At 43.3% G+C, this 23,098-nt stretch overlaps 1 protein-coding gene across 9 annotated transcripts in view; it reads left to right on the top strand.

Moving 5' to 3' along the window:
• The first annotated feature begins 7,551 nt into the window (after positions 1 to 7,551).
• Positions 7,552 to 23,098, top strand: part of Enah (ENAH actin regulator) — a 112,986-nt gene continuing 97,439 nt past the window's right edge. For 4 of the 9 annotated variants that reach the window (XM_032915353.1, XM_032915352.1, XM_032915351.1 and 1 more), the window contains exon 1: positions 8,204 to 8,265. In XM_032915353.1, the coding sequence (XP_032771244.1) occupies positions 8,219 to 8,265 (47 nt within the window). In that variant the 5' untranslated portion in view covers positions 8,204 to 8,218. Of the gene's footprint in view, positions 7,926 to 8,052; positions 8,266 to 23,098 lie in introns of those variants that run through there. The other 5 variants (XM_032915346.1, XM_032915347.1, XM_032915349.1 and 2 more) reach the window with 4 other exon arrangements.

Here is a 23,098-nt window from a genome sequence, read left to right as displayed (position 1 = left end):
TGACATTTGCTATTGTACCAGTGGCCCAAATAAGTCATATGGGGAAAGTCTAGCAGCAAGCAGTGTGAGAGTAGCCACAGGGATGGATAGTGGGGGGGACATCATTGGGACCAGTTGGGAAGGAGAGACGGGTAAGAAGAAACAAGAAGGGGTTGGGGATTTAGCACGTGCAAGGCCCTGGGTTGGGTCCCCAGCTCCGAAAAAAAAAGAAAAAAAAAAAAAAAAAAAAAAAAAAAAAAAACAAGAAGGAAGGTGATCCAAATGCTGTTGGGGACTGTGGCCTCCATCACCCTGGGCTTTTACCCTGCTGAGGAGAGCTGGCAAGCTGGCACAAACTCAGCTTCTAGCAGCGCCAGGCATCTGTGGAAGCACCTACGGCTATATTTGGGTCTGTTGAAACATTACTCAAAGGTTTCTGCTTTCTGTTCTGTGTGAACTCCATCACTGACGAAAAGCCATTCCCTTACCTCTCCCTCAGAGGCTTTGTCCTTGTTTAGCTGTGGCCACTCTCCCTAACCAGAGGCTCTACCTGCTCTCTAACGAGGGACTGTGTACCATTTTAGATTTGGTCTCAGTGCTGTCACCCTGGTGCCCTCCAGTAATAAAGTTGTCTTCCTGATCTCAAAGCCAGGACATGACTCCGTTCTGATCAGCTAGAGAACTTCTTCACTCTGGTTCAAGATGGCTGTCCACTACTGACCCAAGCTGGGCCAGTCAGGATCCTTGCTAGTTAGGCTGTCTTGCTTTGGTGTTGCAGTGCTGGGAGAATGTGAGGTTGGAACGCTATACAGTGGGAAGGATAAGCCAAAACAGAAAGGCATTGGTAGGCAAAGCTAAGAGAGAGATGTGGTGACTCTGTTTGAGCCCTCAAAACTAAGGAGCCTGAAGGGCGTACTTGGATAGACACTATCAGTAAACTGCTTTTGGGAATGGGTTCTGATGATGCTTCCAGAATCTTAACAACAAAACCAAACAAAACCAGCTCCCGCCCTCTGCATCTTCCACAGATGAAAGCTGAAAAGCTCTTTTGGTAAAGCAAGTGTTAACGGTAGAAGGAGCTTAGTTGGAGATGATACATAACCTTCTGGTTCTGTTGCAGAGCCTCTCAGGAGGTGCCCCATCATTAAAAGCCAGCTAGACGCCTTTCATTTGATGGATCGATGGCAAGCAAACAGGGCACGGTCTAGAATCAAATTACTCCATCTCAAAACCTTTTATGCATTTGTAATGACCATCTAGGCTGTTTCCATTCTTTATTCGTGGCTTGCTGTCTTCCTGTCTAGGGGAGTTATTCTGGAAAGCACTACTGAGTCACACCTGACATCAAGTATGAACTTAGCTAGTGACCTCAGCTCTCAAAATTAAACACACTGTCTAGTGCTTAGGATACCAGAGGAGCATGAAGAATCCCAGGCCAGCATTCTTAGGAATTGCTTCTTAACTTAATTTGGTCATTGTGCAGCAGAAAAAGAATGCCAAGTCAGACTCGCTATTAGACGGAGGCCTGGAGATATAAATAACTCAAATAAAGCAAGTTAAGAGTCACCATCTCATTAGTAATAGGAGAGAAAACAAAGTGGAAAAACTGGAAGGAAAAGACCAGACTGTGAACTTTTGAAGGGAAACACTGTTTGCAAGTGAGAGACACTGAATAAAATCAAGTACAATGAAATGCTCAGTGAAGCCGACATTAGAGAAAGCAGGCAAAACAGAAACCATTTACAGAAAACAAATTATGAGGTGTTTGACAGAGATGAAATGGCTACCGAGAAAGACAGGAAAACCTGAATGGGAAGCTAGGCTCTATTAAGGGCCCTTTACTGAAATATTAAAACCATATTCATCTATGATAAAGTTTTGAATGAGGATTTAAATCCCAAATCTTTCACAAGAATGCAAATGAGGGATCCATGTTCTTTGCGGAGTTTGGTGGTTCTCATTGTCGACTAAGATGTGCATGTTTGCTTTGCAAACAACCCAAGCTAAAGACAGCACAGGGTCACCATGGGGTTATGTATTCCCTCCCTACTTTATGTGATATGAATCAGAATGGTAGTAAAAAGAATGGAGACGTTTCTCAAAAGACCTTTCAAAACGTACACGTGGGACTGGAGAGACGGCTGGGTGGGTTGAGAGCGAGTGCCGCTCTTGCAGGGAACCCAAATTCCATTCCCAGCACTGAGATCCAGTTTCAGGAAGATCTGACTGGCCTGACCTCAGAGAGTGTGTGCACTCACAAGTATAAACCCACACAGATACAGTCCTAGCATCAGTTTAGAGATTCGCTGAACTCATTTATTGAGTCCTTGTCACCAAAAACACAAGGTAGATCCTAGAGATCAGATGACTGCCCAGGATGGGGGTTGCTAATGGGACACTTTGATTTGGGAGCATGTCACTTTGGTTTCTTGTAGCAAGAGGTACATGACTGAATCTTGTTTCATTTTTAACTGTGCCAGTTACATTTCCTAAGAGATCTTCAAGCTCTTTGTCTCCTTTTTCTTTCTTACTGCTGGAGACAAAACCTGGGACCTTGAGCACGATAGGCCATAGTCAACTCCCTCCCAACTCCCAACTCCCAGATCCCAGCCCTCTGTCTGTTTCTCCTCCTCCCTTTTCTACTTTAGGTGGGATCTCATACAGGCCAGGTTACCTCAATCTTGCTCCTGTCGCTGAAGTTGACTTTGAACTGCTCCTCCTGTCTCTATTCTGCACGGGATGGGATTACAGGCATGCTTGAACACCCCCACCCCACCCCATACCCCACGCATTTAATCAGCGGAAGTAGAGATCTAAAAGAGCTCTTCTACTGTGGGCTGCGGTACTGGTCTTTCTCATTTCCTACTAACAAATTCTTCTCACATCTGAAGCATGTCTCTGTCCAATCCCATTAAAGCAGTATTTGTATAGAGGACAGAAATGAGAACAAAGTTCTTCCCCTTGGGGCTTTTTTTCGCCCCCAATGCTAGTCAGTCAAACCCAGGGCCATGTGCAGGCTGACCGTGCAAAGGCTTTCTCTCTTTTTCTTCTCTCTCTCTCTCCCTTCCTTCCTTCCTTTCATTTGCTGCTCAGTTTATTTCCCAACTACAATATTCAGCCAGGAAAGGGTTCCAGCTCCTCATACAGTACCATTTACTTCCTCTTGAAGTGGTGCTAAAGACTACTTAAAGGTAATAGCCCAGGCTAGCCCCATCTTGGACTTCTCTGTTATTGCACATGACATTGAACTCCTGATCTTCCCTCTTCTACCTCCTGTGTGTGGAGCTATCAGGCCTACACCACAGCAATTTGCAGGTAATTTTCAAACTAGAACTTGGTCAGGTTATCTTGGTGGCAACCATATTTTTTTTCCAAAGAAAATTAAAATTGGGATTTTTTTAATGAGCTGTGAACCCTACCTGAAAGACAGATTAAAAAGCTATGAAGGAGGAAGGGTTAAGCAGTGTGTGTCAATTTGGGGGAAATTTGTTCAGGATACACCTAGTTGTGAACAGCCAGAAAATAATCTTCATTGACAGTTCTTTTGATCACATCTTGAGGAAACACTCCAAGGTCACTTGTCACCTGATCATAATGTCCTCGAAAACCTTCTGCATGGTCTAGCAAACTTGGTGACAGTAAATAGAAGTCAATTCAATGTGAGAAAGAATGAAATCCCTTTGTCCCCACTCCCCACCCTCACCCCCAGGCTACCTGCTAGATTTTGGAAAATAAAGAGAAAGGGTTCTGAATTGGATCACGACCATACCTGCTGGTAACCATTTTCCAAAGCCTGTGGCTGGATCATTGTCTAGAAATGGGCCCCCGTTCATGAACGCAGTCTTGACTGAACTTTGTAGAAACAACGCACTGTACTATCTAGAACGTGACCTCAAGGCCAAGCACTATCGAGCGAAAAGAAAGAACGAGACTCTGCAAAGAAAGAAGTGAAGTTGACGAGGTAGATCCCACTTCAGAAGGGGGAGGGAGGAGAAACGGGATATGGGAAGGAATGTAAGTGTTGGCAAGGCCAATGGTTTCTTCTAATATCTTCTGGTAGTGATTCTGAACTTTGATTATATACTGGCAACTAAGGCTGAAAGAGGAGCAGTAAAAGGTATTTAAGAAAAAAAAAAACAAACCAACCCTTGAATCCTGCTGAGTGTCACACTCTACATCATTTTCCCATCATTTTTTTGGGTGGTTAGGGGAGACAATTTACTGTGAATTGCCAGGGATCTGCATACAATCCTCATGTATGCAGTAAAGCTCACCCCACGTTCCTTTTCCATTTCAGCCATCCCAGGTGACTCCAGGGAGAACTTTCTCTCAAGGGCTGAGGAAGGGGAAGGTCTGCAGCTCGCAACAGTGACTTTTCTGACAGCAGAGAAGCATTAGTCATGCTTCCTCTTCATGTCCATAAATGGAGGCCAAGCCTACTGATGCTATCAGATGGATTTAAACAAGGCCGGCTGCGGGGAAGCCCTCAGACACCCTTAACCAGCCTGTCAGCCGCAGAAGCATGCCCTCTCTCATTTCCAGCAGTGTGGGTCACTCTGCTCGACCTAACTGGGGTGAAAAGCCTCAGTGAGGGGAAGCAGAGATCTACGTACTCGTGTCAGGAAGAAAGTTTGAGCTGGGGATGCAACTAGTGGTTGAGTATGCCCAGCTTAGCATGTTAAGCAGGGTTAGATCCCTAGCTTATGCATGTGCACAACACATGTGTTTCTTCTCAACAGTGTCTTCCATATCTTAGGGCAGCTGTTTATTCACTCACTGATTAATTTTTTTCATTCATCTTTCAAACATCAGGTCCCTCAATGTTGGTCCAGGCATTGTGTTTGAGACTGGCAGCCCTTAGACCACAGAGTTGAAATCATTTCGAAGACTTTAATGACTCGGTCAAGCCAACTTTAATCTTTAAAATCAGCTGTACTTCTTTTCTAAGGGAACTCTTATTTATACAACAGGAAGTCTGTATGATGTCGGGGGAGGGGGAACAAGGGACCAAGAGATGGGAATCCTGGGTTTGAGCTTCAGCTCTACCATAAAGGCACCACGTGGCAACGGGCAAGCTACTTAACTTATACGACGTCACACTCCTCTTCCTAAAAATGAGTGAACGACTTAAGATTCCTCCCATCCCTAAAATTCTTTCATTCTATACAGTAACGCATTCCACGACGTTCCCCCCTCGACCAGGACTAGTTTGTTTCTAGCTCCTGTTTTCTCCTTTTTTGTCCTTTTGATGTTAGACCGAATATGAACAAGAAGTAACGTTGTGTCAGAGCTGACAAACCGCCTTTCCACAAAATGACCTTCAGAGGTCACGCTGGCCAATGCAAGATCTAAATCCAAAGGCAATGGTGTGACCAGCTCGAGAACTGGCAGGCTGCCATGAGAAAGGATGGAAATGGGTGTAGGCGGCCAACGTTCTTGGCTGGTACATTTTTAATAAACACAGAAAACAAGAATAGCATTTTCCTCTTGGGTCACTTAATTTGGTACTCATACCACCGGGATATTAGCCGGTAGGACAAAGAGGATGGTGATAACACGGTTTCTCTAGAAAAGGATGGACTGACTGGCAAAAAGGAGAAGCAGGTTACGACGTCATCTGCAAGGAATTTTTATCAGCATGTCTTGTCACTGAGAAGAGACAGTCTGAGTGATTTCAGCAGTATCTCCACCTCCTGTGGGGGTGGTAAGACTTTTATCCGAAACATCAGCTTGGCCACACTTACTACATCGGTGTGGAAGGACTGAGGAAAGCTGGTGTGGCTTATGGCTGAATGTGTCTTAATTCTTTCCCCAAGATGATTTCAACAGGCATTCATACTTTTCTTCCCCCAAGAATAAAGGCTTCCACAGCAAACATTTGCTAACTTGTTGAGCACTTGGGGTACAAGCGCTTTAAGCGGTAATTTATACAGACAGTGCACCTCGTAGCTGTGATGTTTCCTAATCATGGCTATTGTACTGATAAGGCACGAGGCTGAGGTTGCTTGAGATGTATATTTCTGTCTCTTCTTGTAATATGGGCAACAAGGACATCTGACTGACAAGACTGTTTTCTCTTCAGTCCTTGGAGATCCTTGAATAAAATGCTCTGTGATGGCAAGCTGTAATTAGCTATGTGGGTGGAAATTAGTGTTCTTCAAGTACACCATGTTTAGGGCAGAGGCACCGTGCTTTTTACTACCCGAGGCCACCCTGGTCCTGTGCCACAGCTCTAGGTCACTGCTTCTTGCCGGGCTTCCTTCCAAACAGCCAGTTGTCTTTGTTGAGCTCTGAAACCAGGAGGTTTTTCATAGTTAAAACAGGTTAAACTGTTTCTCCAGACAATTCAGGCACTGACCGGGGATGACTAGGATTTGTTCGCTTGTCATTTGAAAGTGGACACATGGCCAGCCTTCCTAAGTGTCTTTAGAACCGCAGCCCATTTTTTATAGAACATCAAACTTTTGAATGGATTCCTGCAGTATTGGTAGGTCCTCCATTTTGGATGTGCTAGGAACCGTGCAGCAGCAAAATCCTTTCTACCCTAGTCATCTGTAGCCTGCACACGCAAGCAGGCTATCTCTCAGTCTTAAATTTTTATTAAGTCATTGGATTTGTTGTTTTTATTCGACACCCCACTCCCCGACCCCCACGCACATATTCGGGCTTCTCAGGGGGCCCCCTGCACCATCTGACTGTAAACCATTCGCTGCGTTAGTATTTTCTATCTACCTTTAGGAGGTGAGCTCCAGACTAGGTGAAAGACAGAACATTTAAAATTATCCTGAGTTCCCATCCCTCCCCGCCCCCGGCCGGGATTCCCTTTCAGCTGGTGACGACAGAAAGGGTTCCACGGGCTGCGTCTCTCGCGGCTGCACAGGGTTCCGCGTGCCTCGGGCCACCGCGTTTTCCGACACGGATGCGTTAGCTGTGTGCGTGTGCGTTTGTGTGTTTGTGTGTTTGTGCGCGCGCGTGTGTTTGTGCAGTCATCCCAGTACCGTGCGCGCGTCGGCCGGGTCCCCAGGTCCTGCACGCTCGGGGGTCCTCGGGAATCCGGGGGACGACGATGGCCACCTTTTGCGTGTTCGGGACTCTCCCACACCCCGCCTCTCACCCGGGGAGGGGGGAGTCGCACCGCGGCGGGGGCGCGCAGAGGGGGATGCCGGCCCGCGCGCCCGGGTCCTCTCCGCGATCGCGCTCGGCTAGTCACGCCCCCCCGCGGTCCGCTCCTCACCTCGGCCTCCGGGCTGCCGGAGGGCCGCGGCAGGAGAGCGAGGTCAAGGGCAGAGCGGGCGCCGAGCCCCCTCCGACCGCAGGGGGCGCGAAGCGGGGTGGGCGGCAACAAAGGGCCGCGGCCGCCGCGCCGCCACAGCCGCCGCCCCGCAGCCCCTCGTGCGCACCTCCCTCGCCCCGGGAGGGAGGGGAGGGAGCAGGCGAAGCAGGAGCGGCAGGGGGGGCGGCGGGAGGAGGGCGGCGCCTGCGTGCTCCTCCGCCGCCCGCCCCCGGCGCCCCGCGGCGAGCCGGCTCTCCTCCGCGGCTGCAGCAGCTGCCGGTTCCTCACGGCCTCGGCGGCGGCGGCGGCGGCGCACTGGGCGGCCTCTGGAGCGGCGGGCGGGCGAACGGACGGGCGCGCGGCCCCGGTGGCTCCCGTCTGAGGCGGCGGACGAAGCTCGGCGGGTAGGAGGCGGCGACGCAGGCGGAGGAGGCGGCGGCCGCCGGGGACCCGCTCGGCGCCTCGGCCCCGCGCTCCCTCCTCAGCCCGTGGTCGCTCGCGCTCGGCGGGCCGGCGCCTCGCCTCTGCGCGCGGAGATGGTGTAGCCCGGCCGCCGGAGCCGGAGCCGCCTCTGCTCGCGCGTCCCCGCGGCGTCCGCCTCCCTGCCTGAGAAGAGACCCTCCGCTCGGCGTCTCCCGCGCCGGGGAAGCCTCGGCGCCGCCGGCACCATGAGGTGAGGGGCGCGCTGGCCGCCAGCCATTGTGCCGCGGCGCCGCGACCGCTCTGCGCGGACCCGCCTGCCCCGGCCCGCGGCGCCGGCTCGGCTCTCCCGGCTCTTCCCGGCTCCCTTTTGTCCCTTTCTGGTTTCTCCTCTCCAGCCGCCCAGCCCAGCCTCTCTGATTTGGGGGAGGGGGCTCCTCCCGTGTTCCCTCAGATGCTCTTCTTTCACCCAGGATTTCCCTTCCTCAATTTAATATGCCAGCTCCCTCCCTCCCTCCCCCAGCCTGGGCTAACGAAACCCAGGAGATGGGGAGGGGCCCGATAGTCGTAGCGTGCTTGTTGCCGAGAAACAGGTATTTTCCGTGTATATGTAAAAATCCCCTGCACTTTTAGTACAAAGCTCTAGTGTTTAATTAAAGGGGGGGTGGGGAGGAAAGTTTGAAAGGTTTGAAATCTCTGCGGGGAATAAAGTGCCTCTGGTAGGGGTAAAGCAGAGGAGCGGGGAAAGGTGAAATTTCTCGATGGTGGGGGAAGGGAGAGAATTTACTAGGTTTCCAGTGGCGGGGGACAGTGTAAGGCTGGGATAAGTTGTTTGAGGTTTGTAAGCCCGGGCGGGGGAGGGTTTTGTTTGGAAAGCCCTTCTCTCCGGTTCGTAGCAGGCAGTGTTGCATTGCAGCAGAAGCAGCAGCGTTTTCCCTTCCTCTGTAATCAATACAATTATTTTTCTCTTCAGCCCCAAAGGAAGGGCTTGGATGTACCGTGGTGAAATGCTTTTTGATTGATACGGTGAAACATATGGTGTGGTGGGTTTTGTTTTTTTTTTTTTTTTTCATTTTTGTTTCTCCAGTTGTGTAGGAGAATAAACCATGATGTGGTGTGTCATTCATTGGAGACCACCCACCACCCACCCCAAGCCTTTCCTAAGCTTGTTTTGTGTCCATAACCTCCTGCTTTTGGATTGGTGCAAGACTTAGTGGGAAAGGGGACTTCGTAGACTGGAGGGTGATGCATTTTGCGTTATCATCCTTAAAGGCCTCCCTTTCAGGTTAAACAATTGTGGATGAAGTAAATTACTGTTTCTTCCTCCGGAGATAGTCTTTCAGTCCATTTGGATTTGAATCTCCTTTGTGTTAAAGATTAATGGCCGACGGTTGCCAAGACCTTTATAATGTAATGAAATGAGATTTGAATAATATCTACAAATTCCTTTTCTTTGGCCTGAAAAATGTTGTCTTTGGATTTTTTCCCCCTTATTTTAAGTAAGTTCTGTTTGAAACTTTAGCTTTTATTAACCCCCCTCCAAAAAAAAAAAAAAAATCAGGGTTGAACACAGTCCCGCTTCACTTTTCAGTATATTTTATGTGCTGGGTTCACTTAGGCTTACTATGAATTTTCCGGATTCCAAGTGACAGATCTTTATGTTAGTGTTAAATTTTTGCCAAGTGACCCCTTTTCCGGGGTGATTCCACACAACCCATTTCAAACGTTTAAAAAGTAATTACGGCTTAGAAACCAAGATTAATCTTTGTAAAATGCAGGTTGAGACATTTCAGTTATATTTCTGTGCATTTTTTCCCCCTAAGCTACTGATGGCCTTGAAAATTCAGGAACTGTTAAATACATGACTGTTCTGGCTGGTAACATTACATACATGACTGTTCTGGTTGGTAACATTACATACTGTTGATTTGGACTTCGGTGACTTAATGCTATAGTAGCTAATAGTTTTTTTTTTTTTTCAGACTTGCAGTAATTTTCCTTAAAACAATAAAAGGACAAAATGAAGCAGGGTATTTTAGCATTTGATTAAAGCCATTTGAAAGCTTATGGGGAAAAAAGCATATTAAAGTTTGAAGTATTTGGTAAAACTTAAATACCATACGCTGTCAGTCAAATCACGTCCGGACTTAGAAATTCTAGTTTCTAGTAAAATATAACGTCTGTTTATAAGGCTGCTTTCTTGCTGTATATCATATTAGTTGTAGAGAGAGAGAAATCACACTGAGGTTCTTCCAGCAGTGTTAGTATAGAAGGTGCTCTTCAGGTCTGAGAAGTTTGAGCAGTCTGCAGTAATTCTTTGTAGGCTGGTTTTGAATAATTTAGGAGCAGAGAAGAGGATCGGCTAGGTTTTCACTTTGAAAGGCTTTGGGTTGTTCAGCAGCTAGTGCGTGCAGCCTGGGTGTGAGCAGTTGCTTAGATAGCTGTGAGGGTAGTGTGGCTTGGTATGAGGTAATCTCTGATGCTGTAGGAACTAAAAGTTAACCTTTTAATGGAATGGATCCCCCGTCCCCCAGGTTATATGTAGAATAGTTCTGGTGTTTCAAAGGCCACCCAGAAATAGGAATATTGTGTAGGAATTTCCATTAAGTTGGTCAGAACTCTGAAGTAGTGTCTTACAGAATCGAGTATTTGTGGTAGGATCTCTCAGATGTTTTAGTTTTAGGAACAGCGTGTTTTTGTCACATAGTGTACCCTTCTTATACAGAAGGGAACTGTGCATTCCTGAAAGTCTTGAGATACGCTCCACATGTAAAGTGCTATGTATAGATTTATTAGGTTTTGATTTACAAGGACAGGGAATGAGTTGAGGGTGGAAAAGGCCACAAACCAAAAAAATAACAAACAGGGATTTGTAGTAGCCTGTTGAGTTTTTGGTTCTGTACCGTTTTTTTCATTTGTAATGTTTCAAAAGCATGTAAGATTCTTTGTGACTGAAAAGTGTGTATGGGATTATATCTTCTAAAAACTAGTTGACCACTCAAATTTTTCTCTTTCTCTTTTGTTAAACAGAAGAGCCTATTATAATTAAAATAGTTTCCTATAGGTCTGATTTCTAGGAAGAGCTCAGAAAAATTTGGATTGACATTTTTGTGCCATATTGTATGGTCTTGGTTACTGTAGCACTAGATACTCAGACTTTCTCATATTAAAAAAGTATAATGTGGGGTTGGGATTTAGCTCAGTGGTAGGCGCTTGCCTGAAGCGCAAGGCCCTGGTTCGGTCCCTAGCTCGAAAAAAAGAACCAAAAAAAAAAAAAAAAAAAGCATAATGTGGTTATGAGGATTTGACCAAAGCTACTTAGAGTGACTATGAGCTAAGCATATAATTTCATGGACACACACGCACCCAGTATTACATATTACATATACAAATCAATGATAAAAAGGTATATATGTGTAAAGCTGTATATAGTTTACTCATTTGCTTTTTGAGACAGGTCTCATGTATTCTATGCTGGCCTGAGACTCAATTGTATAACCGAGGATGACCTTAATTCTGATTCTCCCACCTCCACCACTAGAATGCTAGGATTACGGGCTTAATGCTGTGCTGGGATGTCTACCCAGGGCCAACTGAACACATCTGTACCCCGATTCAAAGCTGGGTGATTCTTTTCCTGGGTTGTGAGGATCGAATTCAGAAGGTGCTTTGTGTGCTTCCCTTGTTTTGAGATACAAAGTTACATTAGACTAGTTGTACAAAACTTTTGGACAGTTTGCTTAACTGTTGACCTTATTTAAGGTTGTCAACTAGGTTGCATTTTGCTAATGTAGTCCAGTGGGTAGGGGATAACATGCAGATGAGGGCAGTGTTACATTTCCAGGGATTGAGGGGAAGAATGCCAGGCATTCATTGGTAAAGTTTGCTTTACACATGGGTCCAGAGAGTGGTTCCAGGAATGCTACTTATCTAACCGTTTTGTGCCCAGCCTTATTGGGTAGGTGAGGAACCTTTTTTTTTAGATTTCTTTTTGTGTATATGTTTAGTCTTTGAAACTCTATGGCTTTGCTCCCTCACTAACAGTAATGATAAATTTAATATGCATATAGAGGTGCAATGAAGGGACAGAGGATTCCGTCTTGTTAATTGAGCGTATTGGTAGAAGGTAATCCCATTATTTCAGGGCATTGTAATGTTAAGATACATATCCAGGAAGGGATGCAAATAGGAGTCTCCACGTTCATGGTTCCCCATCTATGCTTGCAGCTGTGACTCTTCCACAGAGGTTTATTTTAGAAGTGGGAGCTACATATTCAGGGTGTTTATTTTTTCAAGGCAGGGTTTTTTTGTTGTTATTGGTTTTTTTGTTTTTTTTTTTTTTGTTTTTTTTTTAATAACCTTGGCTGTCTGCAAACTCACTGTGTACACAGACCAGGCTGGCTTCAGACTCAGAGATCCACCTGCCTCTGCATCCCGAATGCTTGGATTAAAGGAATGCACCACCACCAGGCCGTCTTCAGGATTTTTTTGGGGTTTTTTTTTGTTTTTATTTTTGTTTTTGTTTTTAAAAGATTTATTTATTTATTATATATGAGTACACTGTAGCTGTCTTCAGAAACACCAGAAGAGGGCATCAGATCCCATTACAGATGGTTGTGAGCCACCATGTGGTTGCTGGGAATTGAACTCAGGACCTCTGAAAGAGCAGTCAGTGCTCTTAACCGCTGAGCCATCTCTCCAGCCCCAGGGTTTTTTTGTTTGTTTGTTTGTTTGTTTGTTTTTGTTTGTTTGTTTGTTTGTTTTGAACGTCAATTTTATAATTGAGTATATGTATGGATAAGTAGATATGATTTACTTCACTTTCTTTAATATTCAGGGTTTTGGAATAAGCAAAGTAATTAGGCAGTCACTGTTTGGAATGTAAGGAAGAAATTACATTAGTCGCTTTAATATTTTATCTTACGCACAACTTTAGAGCAGGGGTAATTGTGTAACTTTAAGAATACCTAGTCTTGGGGCTGGGGATTTAGCTCAGTGGTAGAGCGCTTACCTAGGAAGCGCAAGGCCCTGGGTTCGGTCCCCAGCTCCGAAAAAAAGAACCAAAAAAAAAAAAAAAAAAAAGAATACCTAGTCTTTATTTTGAGAGTAAGGAGGTGTTTAGAAAAGGAGATGTCAGTTTTATGTAGTTGCTGGGTAGTGAATCCTTAAGCCCTTATGTTCCCCCCCCCAACCACCGAAAAGAAGTAAAGGTTAGATGTCTGAGTTATCACGGGAAGTGCCACTGTATAATAAAAGCTTGAGAACTTTGCGTTGTGGGAAAACACAGAGCAAAGAGTCTTCCTTGTTATACCTGAGTAACCCCCATTTTTTTTTTTTTAAGCTCTAAGGGATCTAATACTCCACTCTCAAGTCATACCACTAGCCCAAGGTTCTGTATTTTCATATTCATGTTACCAGTAAAGTACTTGACCAGTACTGTCTGTACGCCAATGCGTTTGCCTTTGACTGGCATTCTTTTGGAATCCTACGGGCTAACAGTCACAGTCACAGCTTTGGAGTGCCTGTAACATTCTAGAACTGTACTGGGCACAGCTCTGGTGGGATGTATAGTATAGTATTCTTAGGTACAGGGATTAATAAAGTCACTTAAACAAAAACCAGCAGCATCACTACTACAAGAATGGATGTAGAATTTGTATCTTACTCGATACCAAAGCTCAGAAGTAGCCAGAGCCTCAGAATCAGGTTTGTTTAACTCCAGAGCTCTTTGGGCCGTATTTCCTTGACTTTATTGTAAAACACTAAATTACTAGATAGAAGAATATTTCTGGTTTTTTACTGTCTGATCGGAGACTCAAATTTGAGCCACAGACTTAGGAATCTCTTGGTTTAGCTTGTTTCTTCTGTAACTACTGCTCTCTTCATTTCTCAGCATTTGAGATACCCGTTTCATGATGTTCACGACAGAATTATTGTTTTCTCAAAGCGGGAGAGGGGAGTTTAGGGCTGGTGGGGTCTGGTGAGGGCTCTTTGTTGTCCGTTGGGGCATGGTAATAGGGCTAGGAGGATGGCTAGAGATTTTTCTTTCTCCTTACGAAGCCATCAATCTCATTGTCTTAGAGGTCACTCAACTGTAGTTAATTCCTAAAAGCTCTGTCTCCAAATGAGTTACACTTGGCACACAAAATGGGCTTGGTAAGAAAGAATGTGAACTCTACTTCCAGGAAAGTCTAACACCTTACAAGTTTATGTTGAAAAGCGATGTAAATGTTAAGCCGCTTTACCGAAGTTTGGGACATCAGCAATATAAATTGTGAGGACACAATTCAGTCTACATAGCAGAACATATTTGCACGTTGGTGGAAAAAAGGTGATCTGTTGTAATGCTTGAACTAATCCTAGATAGACCTTTTCAAATGTAACTACAGAAATAATTTACTAAAGAAAAGTATGTATGGGGGAGGTAATGTATCTAAGTCACTTAGGAGTTTTAGTAATATGTTCATATTGGGAAACTTCCACACCAGAATTTTAACACAACATACAGCTTGTCTAAAGAATCCTTTTCATGTGAAACAAAGGTATATGTATCTAAGGGCTGAGTAAACAATGCGGTGTGATACACAGCATGGTATAAAGAATACAGATTTTGAAATTGACCCTGGATTCAAATTCTAGATTTGACCTTAACTGATTTGTAAGAACTGTAAACTATTTAGACCTGAATTTCTTCCGTAAAATTGTAATAATTTTTGCCTTGCAGATTTGTTAGGAAAATTAAATAAGGCCCTGTCTGGCATAACACTTGGCACACAAGATGGGCTTGATAAGGAAGAATAAATCCTCTATTTCTAGGAAAAGTCTAACATCGTATGAGTTTATGTTAAGAGTTTGAAAAGCCATATGAGTGTTAAGCTGCTTTAGAAGAGTTTAGACAATTCCGCAGAGTCTTAAGTTCAGAGTTATATGATCGGTAATTTCACTGGTACACATGGAGGTGAAAGCTCATCTGCCTGAAAGCTTGCCCTCAGATGTTCACAGCTTCACTATTCAAACAGAGTGGAAGGAAGTACCTGATTGCCCGTAGTTTGAATGAATGGTCAAAATGTGGCATACCCTTAAAATGAAATATTTAGCCATCAAAAATAATGAAGTATTGGTATATTCCACTGTGTGGACGGAAACATGGTAGGAGGTGAAGGCTAAATTCTAAAGGTGACATACTGAATGATTCTGTTAGTGTATCGGCGGTTGCCAGGAGTGAGGGAGGGATGGGATGGGAAGTCTGGCAAATGTTTGACTATGCATGTGCCTTCTTTTTGACACAGTGAGAATGTTGATTTAGTCGTGCATCCTTCCTTGTCTATATATTAAAAGGTGAATTTTCTAGTATCTGAGTTACAGCTTCTATCCCCAGGCGGCAGATTATTCTTATTTATTTATTTACTTACTAGAATAGACAGTACGGAAAGAGAATCTCATCTGTTTCTTACACCCCCCACCCCCACCCTTTTATTACTTTGAATTAACATTGACCTCTTTGTGTTTTCCTGAAGAGGACGGATTGGGACACATCGTCGTTGCAAGTACTGAGATCGAAACCTTGACCCTGGTGCCTTTGAGAAACCTGGGCGCATTTTAGAGTTTTATATTACTGCTAAATTAACAGCAGTTAGTTTCCTTGTTATAAATAAAAATGACCGGCTGGCGAGATGGCTCAGCAGGCTTACAGGTGCCCAGCCTGATGACCCAAGTGATCCTGGGACCTTCGTGGTGGAAATGGCTGCAGGGTGTGCTCTGACCTCTATTTGTATCTGTGGTACACACCCCATCCCAAAAATAAATTAAAAAAAAAAAAAAAAAAAAGCTCTAAAACAACAGTGACTAAGGCCACCAATAAAATGTGCTGAAGCATCTCATCTATAGCCTCCTTAGAAAACCGTTCAGTCTGAGGAGTGTTTTCCCTGAGTCTGTTTACAGCAATCTCAGATACCAGTGAGAGTTTTGTCTTTGGGGAGTAAGATAGCCACAATGACATTTTAAATGAACTGAGTACTTTTCCAGTGGTAAAGGCTTGCTGGAGTACCCGACCTTGATACCGGTGATGTAAATTCAAATGACTACTCTTTATTCTTTAGAGGGTGCTGTCCTTTTTGGTCTCTGTCATATTGTCAATATGATAGGGGAGAAACTTCAGGAAAAAAAAACAAAAAAACCAAAACTCTAGAACGTAAGTAAAAGAAATACTTTAGGTCAAATCTCAAGGGAGTCCAAATTGTTCATTTTGCAGTTCAGTGGAGGGCTGGGGCTCCTCTGTGAAGTTTTTATAAATGTTTGTTTTGTTATGCAATCCTGTGATGTCATTGTTCCCCCTCCCATATTTTTACCTCCTGTTAGCTATAAGCAAAATTGGTAACATTGAACTTTTTCTTTTTCCTTCCTTCCTTCCTCCCTTCCTTCCATCCATCCATCTATTTATTTATTTATTTATTTATTTATTTATTTTTGTATTTCCAAGACAGGGTTTCTCTATTCCTGATTTTTCTTGCTCTATAAACCAGGCTGGCCTCAAACTCAAGAGATGCCTGCCTCTGCCTCCTGAATGCTGGAGTTAAAGGTGTGCACCGCCATACCCAGCTTTAGTGTTTTTAATGCTTTAAGATTTATGCATCTTAAATATTCGTTTAAAACAGTTCTTTAAAATCTACTCAATTACTTTTAGGAAGTGAACAAATTACTGTTGTTCAGATAAATATCTGGTGATTTTTCTGAATTGCTTTTTTCCCCTCCATTATAAAAACGGTAACAGATTTTGCACATATCTCTCAAAGTATAAATCTTAAGCACTCAGATCCAAACTAAATAGGCGTATGTTTCTGTGTGATGTGCTCGTTTGTGTCTGTACACACTTGTGTGTGTTCGCATGTGGAGGCCAGAAGTCAGCTTCTGTGGTCATTATCCTGCCTTTTTTCTTTTTTTTCCTTGAGCCTGGTCCTCTCTCGGAGCCAGGAGTCCATCTGTCTGGCTAACAAGCTTCAGGAATACACTTACTTTCCCAGCCTACCGGTATAGGTGCAGTGCAATTAGTTGTCTTTTAAGTGGGTGCTGAGGATCCAGATTCATGCATAGTAGGCCTTGTAATTACCGAGCCCTCTCTCCAGATAGCTTGAGTTACAATAGTACTTAAACGGGCAGCTTTCTAGGCTTCTCGTAATCCATACACAGTTGTAAATGCATGTGTGTAAGTAAAGACTCTACTTCTTAAAAATGGAGATGTGGAGAGAGATGGCTCAGCAAGTAAAAGGTGCTTACTGCCAAGCCTGGTGACCTGAGTTCAATTCCGGGAACCCTTGTGGTGGGGGAGCATCCTCATAGAAGCAGGGGAAGGGGAGGTGGGGGAAGGAGGAACCACCGGGAAAGGGGATAATATTTGAAATGTAAATACATAAAATACCCAATTTAAAAAAAAAAAAAAAGAATAACCAGCTTCAGGGGAAATCTGATGCCCTCTTCTGGCCTCTGTGACCACTCGCACTTACTTGATCACATGCACACATAAACTCAAGCACATAAGCCTGAATAAAATTAAACATAAAAAAGGTTTAAAGAAACCTTAAAGGAGAGTGCTAACCACTAAAAGTTTCCCTGATCTCTGCATATCTGCTGTGGCATACACATTCTCTCTCCCCTCCCTCTCTCTCTCCCTCCCCCCTCTCCCTCTCCCTCTCTCTCCCTCCCCCCTCTCCCTCCTCCTCCTCCTTCTCCCTCCTCCTCCTCCCTCCTCTTTCTCTCCCCCCCTCTCCCCCCCCTCCCCTCCTCCCTCTCTGCCCTTTTCTCCCCTCTTCCCCACAGTCCTTTCCCCCCCCCCACACACACACACACACACACACACACACACACACACGATTATTCTTTTGCACGTAATTGTTGGCATTAAATACAAATCTTTATAATTTTTAAATGACTACCTAGTAGCCCATTACCTTGGATGGATCATGTCTGCTTAATCATTTAAAGATGACTTTAAGGTTTGTTCTGATACTTTTTTCCCAAGCCCGTGCTCACCTTCTTTGGTTCTGGGAACCAAACCTAGCGTCGTGCTGTTGCATTTTGTGCTTGCTAGACAGGCACTTTTCCCTGAGCTAAATTCCCAACTCTTGTTATGTGAGGTAGCAACAAGCCTCTAATTCTAGTGCTTAGGGGATGGAGCAGGAGGTTGAGACCATGAGTTACATGAGCTTCTGTCTCCAAACATACAAACACCGCTATGAACATCCATGTAAGTATGTCTGTTTATATATGATTATATTTTAGGATAAAGTTCTAGAAATAAAAAAATCAAGAAATAGTATTTACTTTCCTCTTTTTTGTCTTTTGACTTAGGGTCTCATATGGCTCAGGCCGGCCTGGAACTCTAAATCCTCTGTCTGTCTCTGAAGTGCTGGGATTACAGACATACGCCACCATGTGCTTCTGTATTCTTTAGTGTTTCCAGTTGACATCCTAGGGCCTCCTCCAATCATTTCTGGTTGTTTTACCCCATGCAAATCTTGTTAGCTCACCTGAACAATTGTTTCCTCATTTCTACTCTTGACTCTCATTCTCCATTCATCAATCAGATCTTAAAGTGGACACTAGATATCGTTATTCTCCCAATGCCTTCAGCAGCACTGCAGAATAAAACTCAATAATCAAAATTATGAAAGTCATTTGTGATTTGACTTTGTAGTTCCACTTCCCAGTACAGGCCTCTGCAAGGGTGCAGTGAACATTTGAGAGAATATTAAATGAAGCAATTATCAGACTAAAAGGAATTTACCAAGTTTTGATATACATTATATAATAGTACTTTATTTAGAGTTCCAGTTTCCTTATATCCTGGCCAGCTCAGCATAATCAGTATTCTCCATCTTTGCCAGTTTGACCTAACCTCAGTGGAGGTCTTACCAGACGACTAGGCTGTGCCAGGTTGACAGTTGAAGCTAACCAGGAGAGCGTGTTTCATGGGACATGCCTGTCTACCTGCTTCTCTTTCTCTGACCTGCCATTCCATCTCTGAGATAGTAATAACATCCTTAATTCCAGTATGCATATATATGCATATATATCTATATATAGATAGGTGTGTGTGTGTGTGTGTGTGTGTGTGTATGTATATAATTTCTCCTTGCATCCTGCTTGCTTATATTTCCTTAGCAATGGCAAGTCGTGTTCAGACCTAGAGTCTATCAGTATGGAAGGAGACCACACCAGATTATATGAGGTATTACTTGTCGGGACCTTCATGTAAAATCTGATATGTTTGTCTTCTGAGTTTGTCACCTGTCTTTTAATTTTATTTGGTTTCAGAAATTTTTAAGTTTCCTCTCATATTTATTAGTAGACCACCTCTATAGTTTCTTTGTTATCCTGCTTTCCGTAACCTTATTTTCATGTCTGTGTTTAATGAAAGGAGTATTTTCATTTATCTCTTTTAGCATTTTTTTTTTCTTTTTTTCAGAGCTGGGGACCGAACCCAGGGCCTTGTGCTTGCTAGGCAAGCGCTCTACTGCTGAGCTAAATCCCCAACCCTGCTTTCTGTAACCTAAAGTTAGATTAATAATAGTTGCCTGTATTTTCTTCTGTTTGCTTAAACATCTGAAATTTTGAAGTGAAAGGATCATATCAACCATCAACTGTGTAATGAATGGAGCGTTCATTGAACAGTCCATCCTTTTCTGTAGACTTGAAATACCATATTCATATTGTATACTGAATTTCCATAAAATCTGTTTCTGTATTCACTGGCTAACTCTTTGCCATTTTGTTTTTGTTCTTCTGTGGTGACACTGTCTCAGGCATGTGTCAAGTGTTCTCCTGGGGTAAACCGCTCACTGTTGAGCCATTCCAACTTCACAGTACTGTTAATCAGAGAAAGGGAAGATGCTCTTTAGTTTCAAGTTTTGATTTGCCTCTCTGTTTTCTGTTTTCAAATTAGCTTTAGAATAATTTTGTCAAAACTAGTAAAAATGAAATAACCCTTTGACCCTCAAAATCTGTTGCGATGGTAATTAAAATTACATGAAACTGGTAGATGGATGTGGTTAGGGGAGTGTATTGACGCTTTGTAATTCCATGTTTTCCAGTTCTGCCCTTATATTTAGACTTTATATGTCATGTCTAGAAAATGTAGCAATATACTTTCTATTTTAAGTTTCACATACCATATAAAAAAGTTTGTTTTTGAGACAGGCCCTTGCTGTGAAGCACAAGGCTGGTGTGGAACTTAAGGCCTTGTCACCAGGTTGGCCTCAGATTTGTAACACCTCCCTACACCTGGGCTTCCCCAATGCTGGGATTACAGGAGTGTGTTTATAAGTGTACAGTACTTGTCAATTTATTTAATATTTATAAATATTTTGTTATTTATTTAGATAGCCTAGGCTGAGGAAGCTCAGATTGGCCTTGAAGTTGGGACTATTCTCCCTTGGCCTCTAGAGAGCTGGGATTAGTAGCATGTGTTTTGCTTAATTTTACCTTTTTTTTTTTTTTGTATTTATATTTTAATGGTGTGTCTTTTTTTTTTTTTTTTTTTTTTTTTTTTTTTGGGGCTGGGGACGAACCCAGGACCTGGCGCTTCCTAGGCAAAGCGCTCTACCACTGAGCCAAATCCCCAACCCTGTATTTATATTTTAAAGCATTCATCTTGTGTTTGGAAAAAAAAATTTCTTTGCTAATGAATTCCAGTGTTAGCATTTATATTCTCACTTTCTTAGAGTTTTAAAAAATATCGTTTGAAATCGTTGTGAAGTGCTCGCCGCCCAGCAACTTCTCCGTGTGAGCTCAGCTGACACTGCCTTAGCAGCCAAAAGCTAGGGACTTTACATCCCTCTTGTGGGTGAGGAACTGGAGGCCGAGACAGCTAAGTTTTTCTCAAGGCCACTTAACCAGTACACAGTGGAACTGCTACTTTTTTTTTTTTTCTCTGTCTAGAACCTTGTTTTTTAATAGTAAGCTCTTGAGTTTCTCTGTAATTGTTAACGTTTACTGATCTGTAATTTGATGTTTGGGTGACTAATTTTTCTCTTGCTATTTCACATATAAGGAGTCTTTATTTTCTTTAAATAATTGATATTAAGAACAAGGCCACGTAGAATGAATTGGCCTAGAACATATCATAGATAGCAGGACACAGCACAGCTGTGGAGAAATGGCTTCATTTGGATTTAATCTTGAAAAACGAAACAAAAGTATAAAAGCTTTGGTATGGTTCCAACTATGTTATATTGTTAGGATGCAAGAACAGGGAATCAAGTGTTGGTTGCTTTAATATTTTTGCATAACTTTTCAGACAAACTTGCAAACCATAGTTTTCATGCTATAGTGACCTTTCTAATATGATAAACCCATTTTTGCTAAAATGATTGAGACTTAGTTTTCCTAAAAACATTCTTTTTTTCCCCCAGATTATTTTGTTTTTAATCTCCTTATGACCAAATCTTCGTTCATTGTCTCCAGTTATGAACTGAGCATGTCATGTAACCTAGAGTGCTAATTAAACATTAAGAGAATCTTTTCTGACACACTTGAAAGGCCAAGTCAGGAGGATAAAAGTTCAAGGCCTGGGTTCTGTAGTGGGTTTCAAGCCAGCCCAAGGTACGTAGATAGGCCTTGTCTGTTCAGAAGAAAACAAAACCTCAAACAAGCCAATTAAAAAAGAGAAAGTTTATCTCATGTCACTGAAGTCCAAAGGTTAGATATACTCAGCATACATTGCGGTGCTCACTGACTTCTGAGGACCCGGGCCTCTGGTCATTTGTGGTGTCTACTTTGTTTCATATATACCTGGTAGCGTGTAGGTCATGGGATTTCCCTGCCTCACATTCAGATGAGGTAAGTCTTAGAGGAAGTAGATGGTTTTTTAATTTGTTCCTATTTAAACCCCTTAAAGCAGGGGTTCTCAACTTGTGTGGGTCATGGTTCCTTTTGGGGGGTACATATTAGATAATCCTATGTATCAGGTATTTACATTATGATTCATAACTAGTAAAATTACAGTTATGGTGTAGCAACAAAGTCATTTTATGGTTGGGGGTCACCGCCACATGAGAAGGTTGAGAGCCACTGTCTTTTTGTTTGTTTGTTTTTTAAAAAGATTTATTTATAGGGGTTGGGGATTTAGCTCAGTGGTAGAGCGCTTGCCTAGGAAGCGCAAGGCCCTGGGTTGATCCCCAGCTCAAAAAAAAAAAAAAAAAAAAAAAAAAGAACCAAAAAAAAAAAAAAAAAGATTTATTTAGTTTATATTTGCTAAGACACCGTAGTTGTCTTCAGACACACCAGAAGGGGGCATCAGATCTCATTACAGATGGTGGTGAGCCACCATGCGGTTGCTGGGAATTGAACTCAGGACCTCAAGAAGAACAGTCAGTGTTCTTAACCACTGAGCCATCTCTCCAGCACCCAAGACAACTCTTCTTTATCATGGCTCAAACCCTACATGACTGTTCTCATATTGTGATTCCAGAGTTAACAGAGTGGCCCAATAAGATAACCCCCAGAAGGACTTATAAATAAAGACGTGCTTAGACATTACCCATTCCCTTGTACTTAGCTTAGTGAGGGATGAGCTATCCGTCTGATTCCAAGAGCTGTAAAGAAAAACAATTGATACTGTGAGGATGCTGGACATATTTGTGGTTGATTTCCTTCTAAATAGTGACAGTCACACATGACATTTAAATTTCCTGTAGCATTTATACCCCTTAGGTGTAATGGATTGGCACTGTTACTTTGTCTTCATTTAAAAAGTCTTGAGTTTTGGAGCTGAGGATTGAGCTCAGTATCTTGCTGAGCGTGTCCTTGGTATTTTTAATTGTCAAATCATAGTTATATTACATTTGTAGAGGGCAGTGGGATGTTTAATACACATAGTGTAGGATGTGGCATGATTAAAACCATCACTGTTGGTTTGCTTGATGTGTTTTTGTGATGGTATATTTGAAGTTAATAAGTGAAGAATAAAACACATGGTATTACTGACTCTCATCAGCCTGCTTCGAGAGATCTCACGCCTCTGTACTTTTGTATTGCCTCAGTAACGTGCATATTGTTCTGCTTCAGGAAGTTGCCTTTGGATGCCACCTTTTAACCTATATACCTCTCTAGATATGGAGGTTTCCCAAGGTTTCTCCTCTTGGGAAGCAGGTAGTCATCTGTGAAGGATAGCAAGGTGGCACAGTAGGTGAAGGTGGTTGCCGTCACACACGTGGTAAAAGTGACTTTCTTGTCTGTCGACTCTGGGGCTTACTGCCTCTGCCTGCTAACCTAGGCCTAGTCCTGGACGCTTCTACCCATACAGTCTTAACCTAGCCTGAGGTGTTTTCAGCTTCTGAGACTTACTGCTGAGTAAGCTCACACCTCCCTAGTTTTCCTGACCTCTAGCTTGCTGACTCAACTCAGCTCAAACTCTGACCCAGCCCTGGCTCA

Source organism: Rattus rattus, chromosome 10 (genome assembly GCF_011064425.1).
Source record: "Rattus rattus isolate New Zealand chromosome 10, Rrattus_CSIRO_v1, whole genome shotgun sequence".
In the NCBI taxonomy this organism is placed as follows: Eukaryota; Metazoa; Chordata; class Mammalia; order Rodentia; family Muridae; genus Rattus; species Rattus rattus.
Note: the sequence above shows the minus strand (reverse complement) of the source record. Positions and strands in the feature narration are given on the sequence as shown.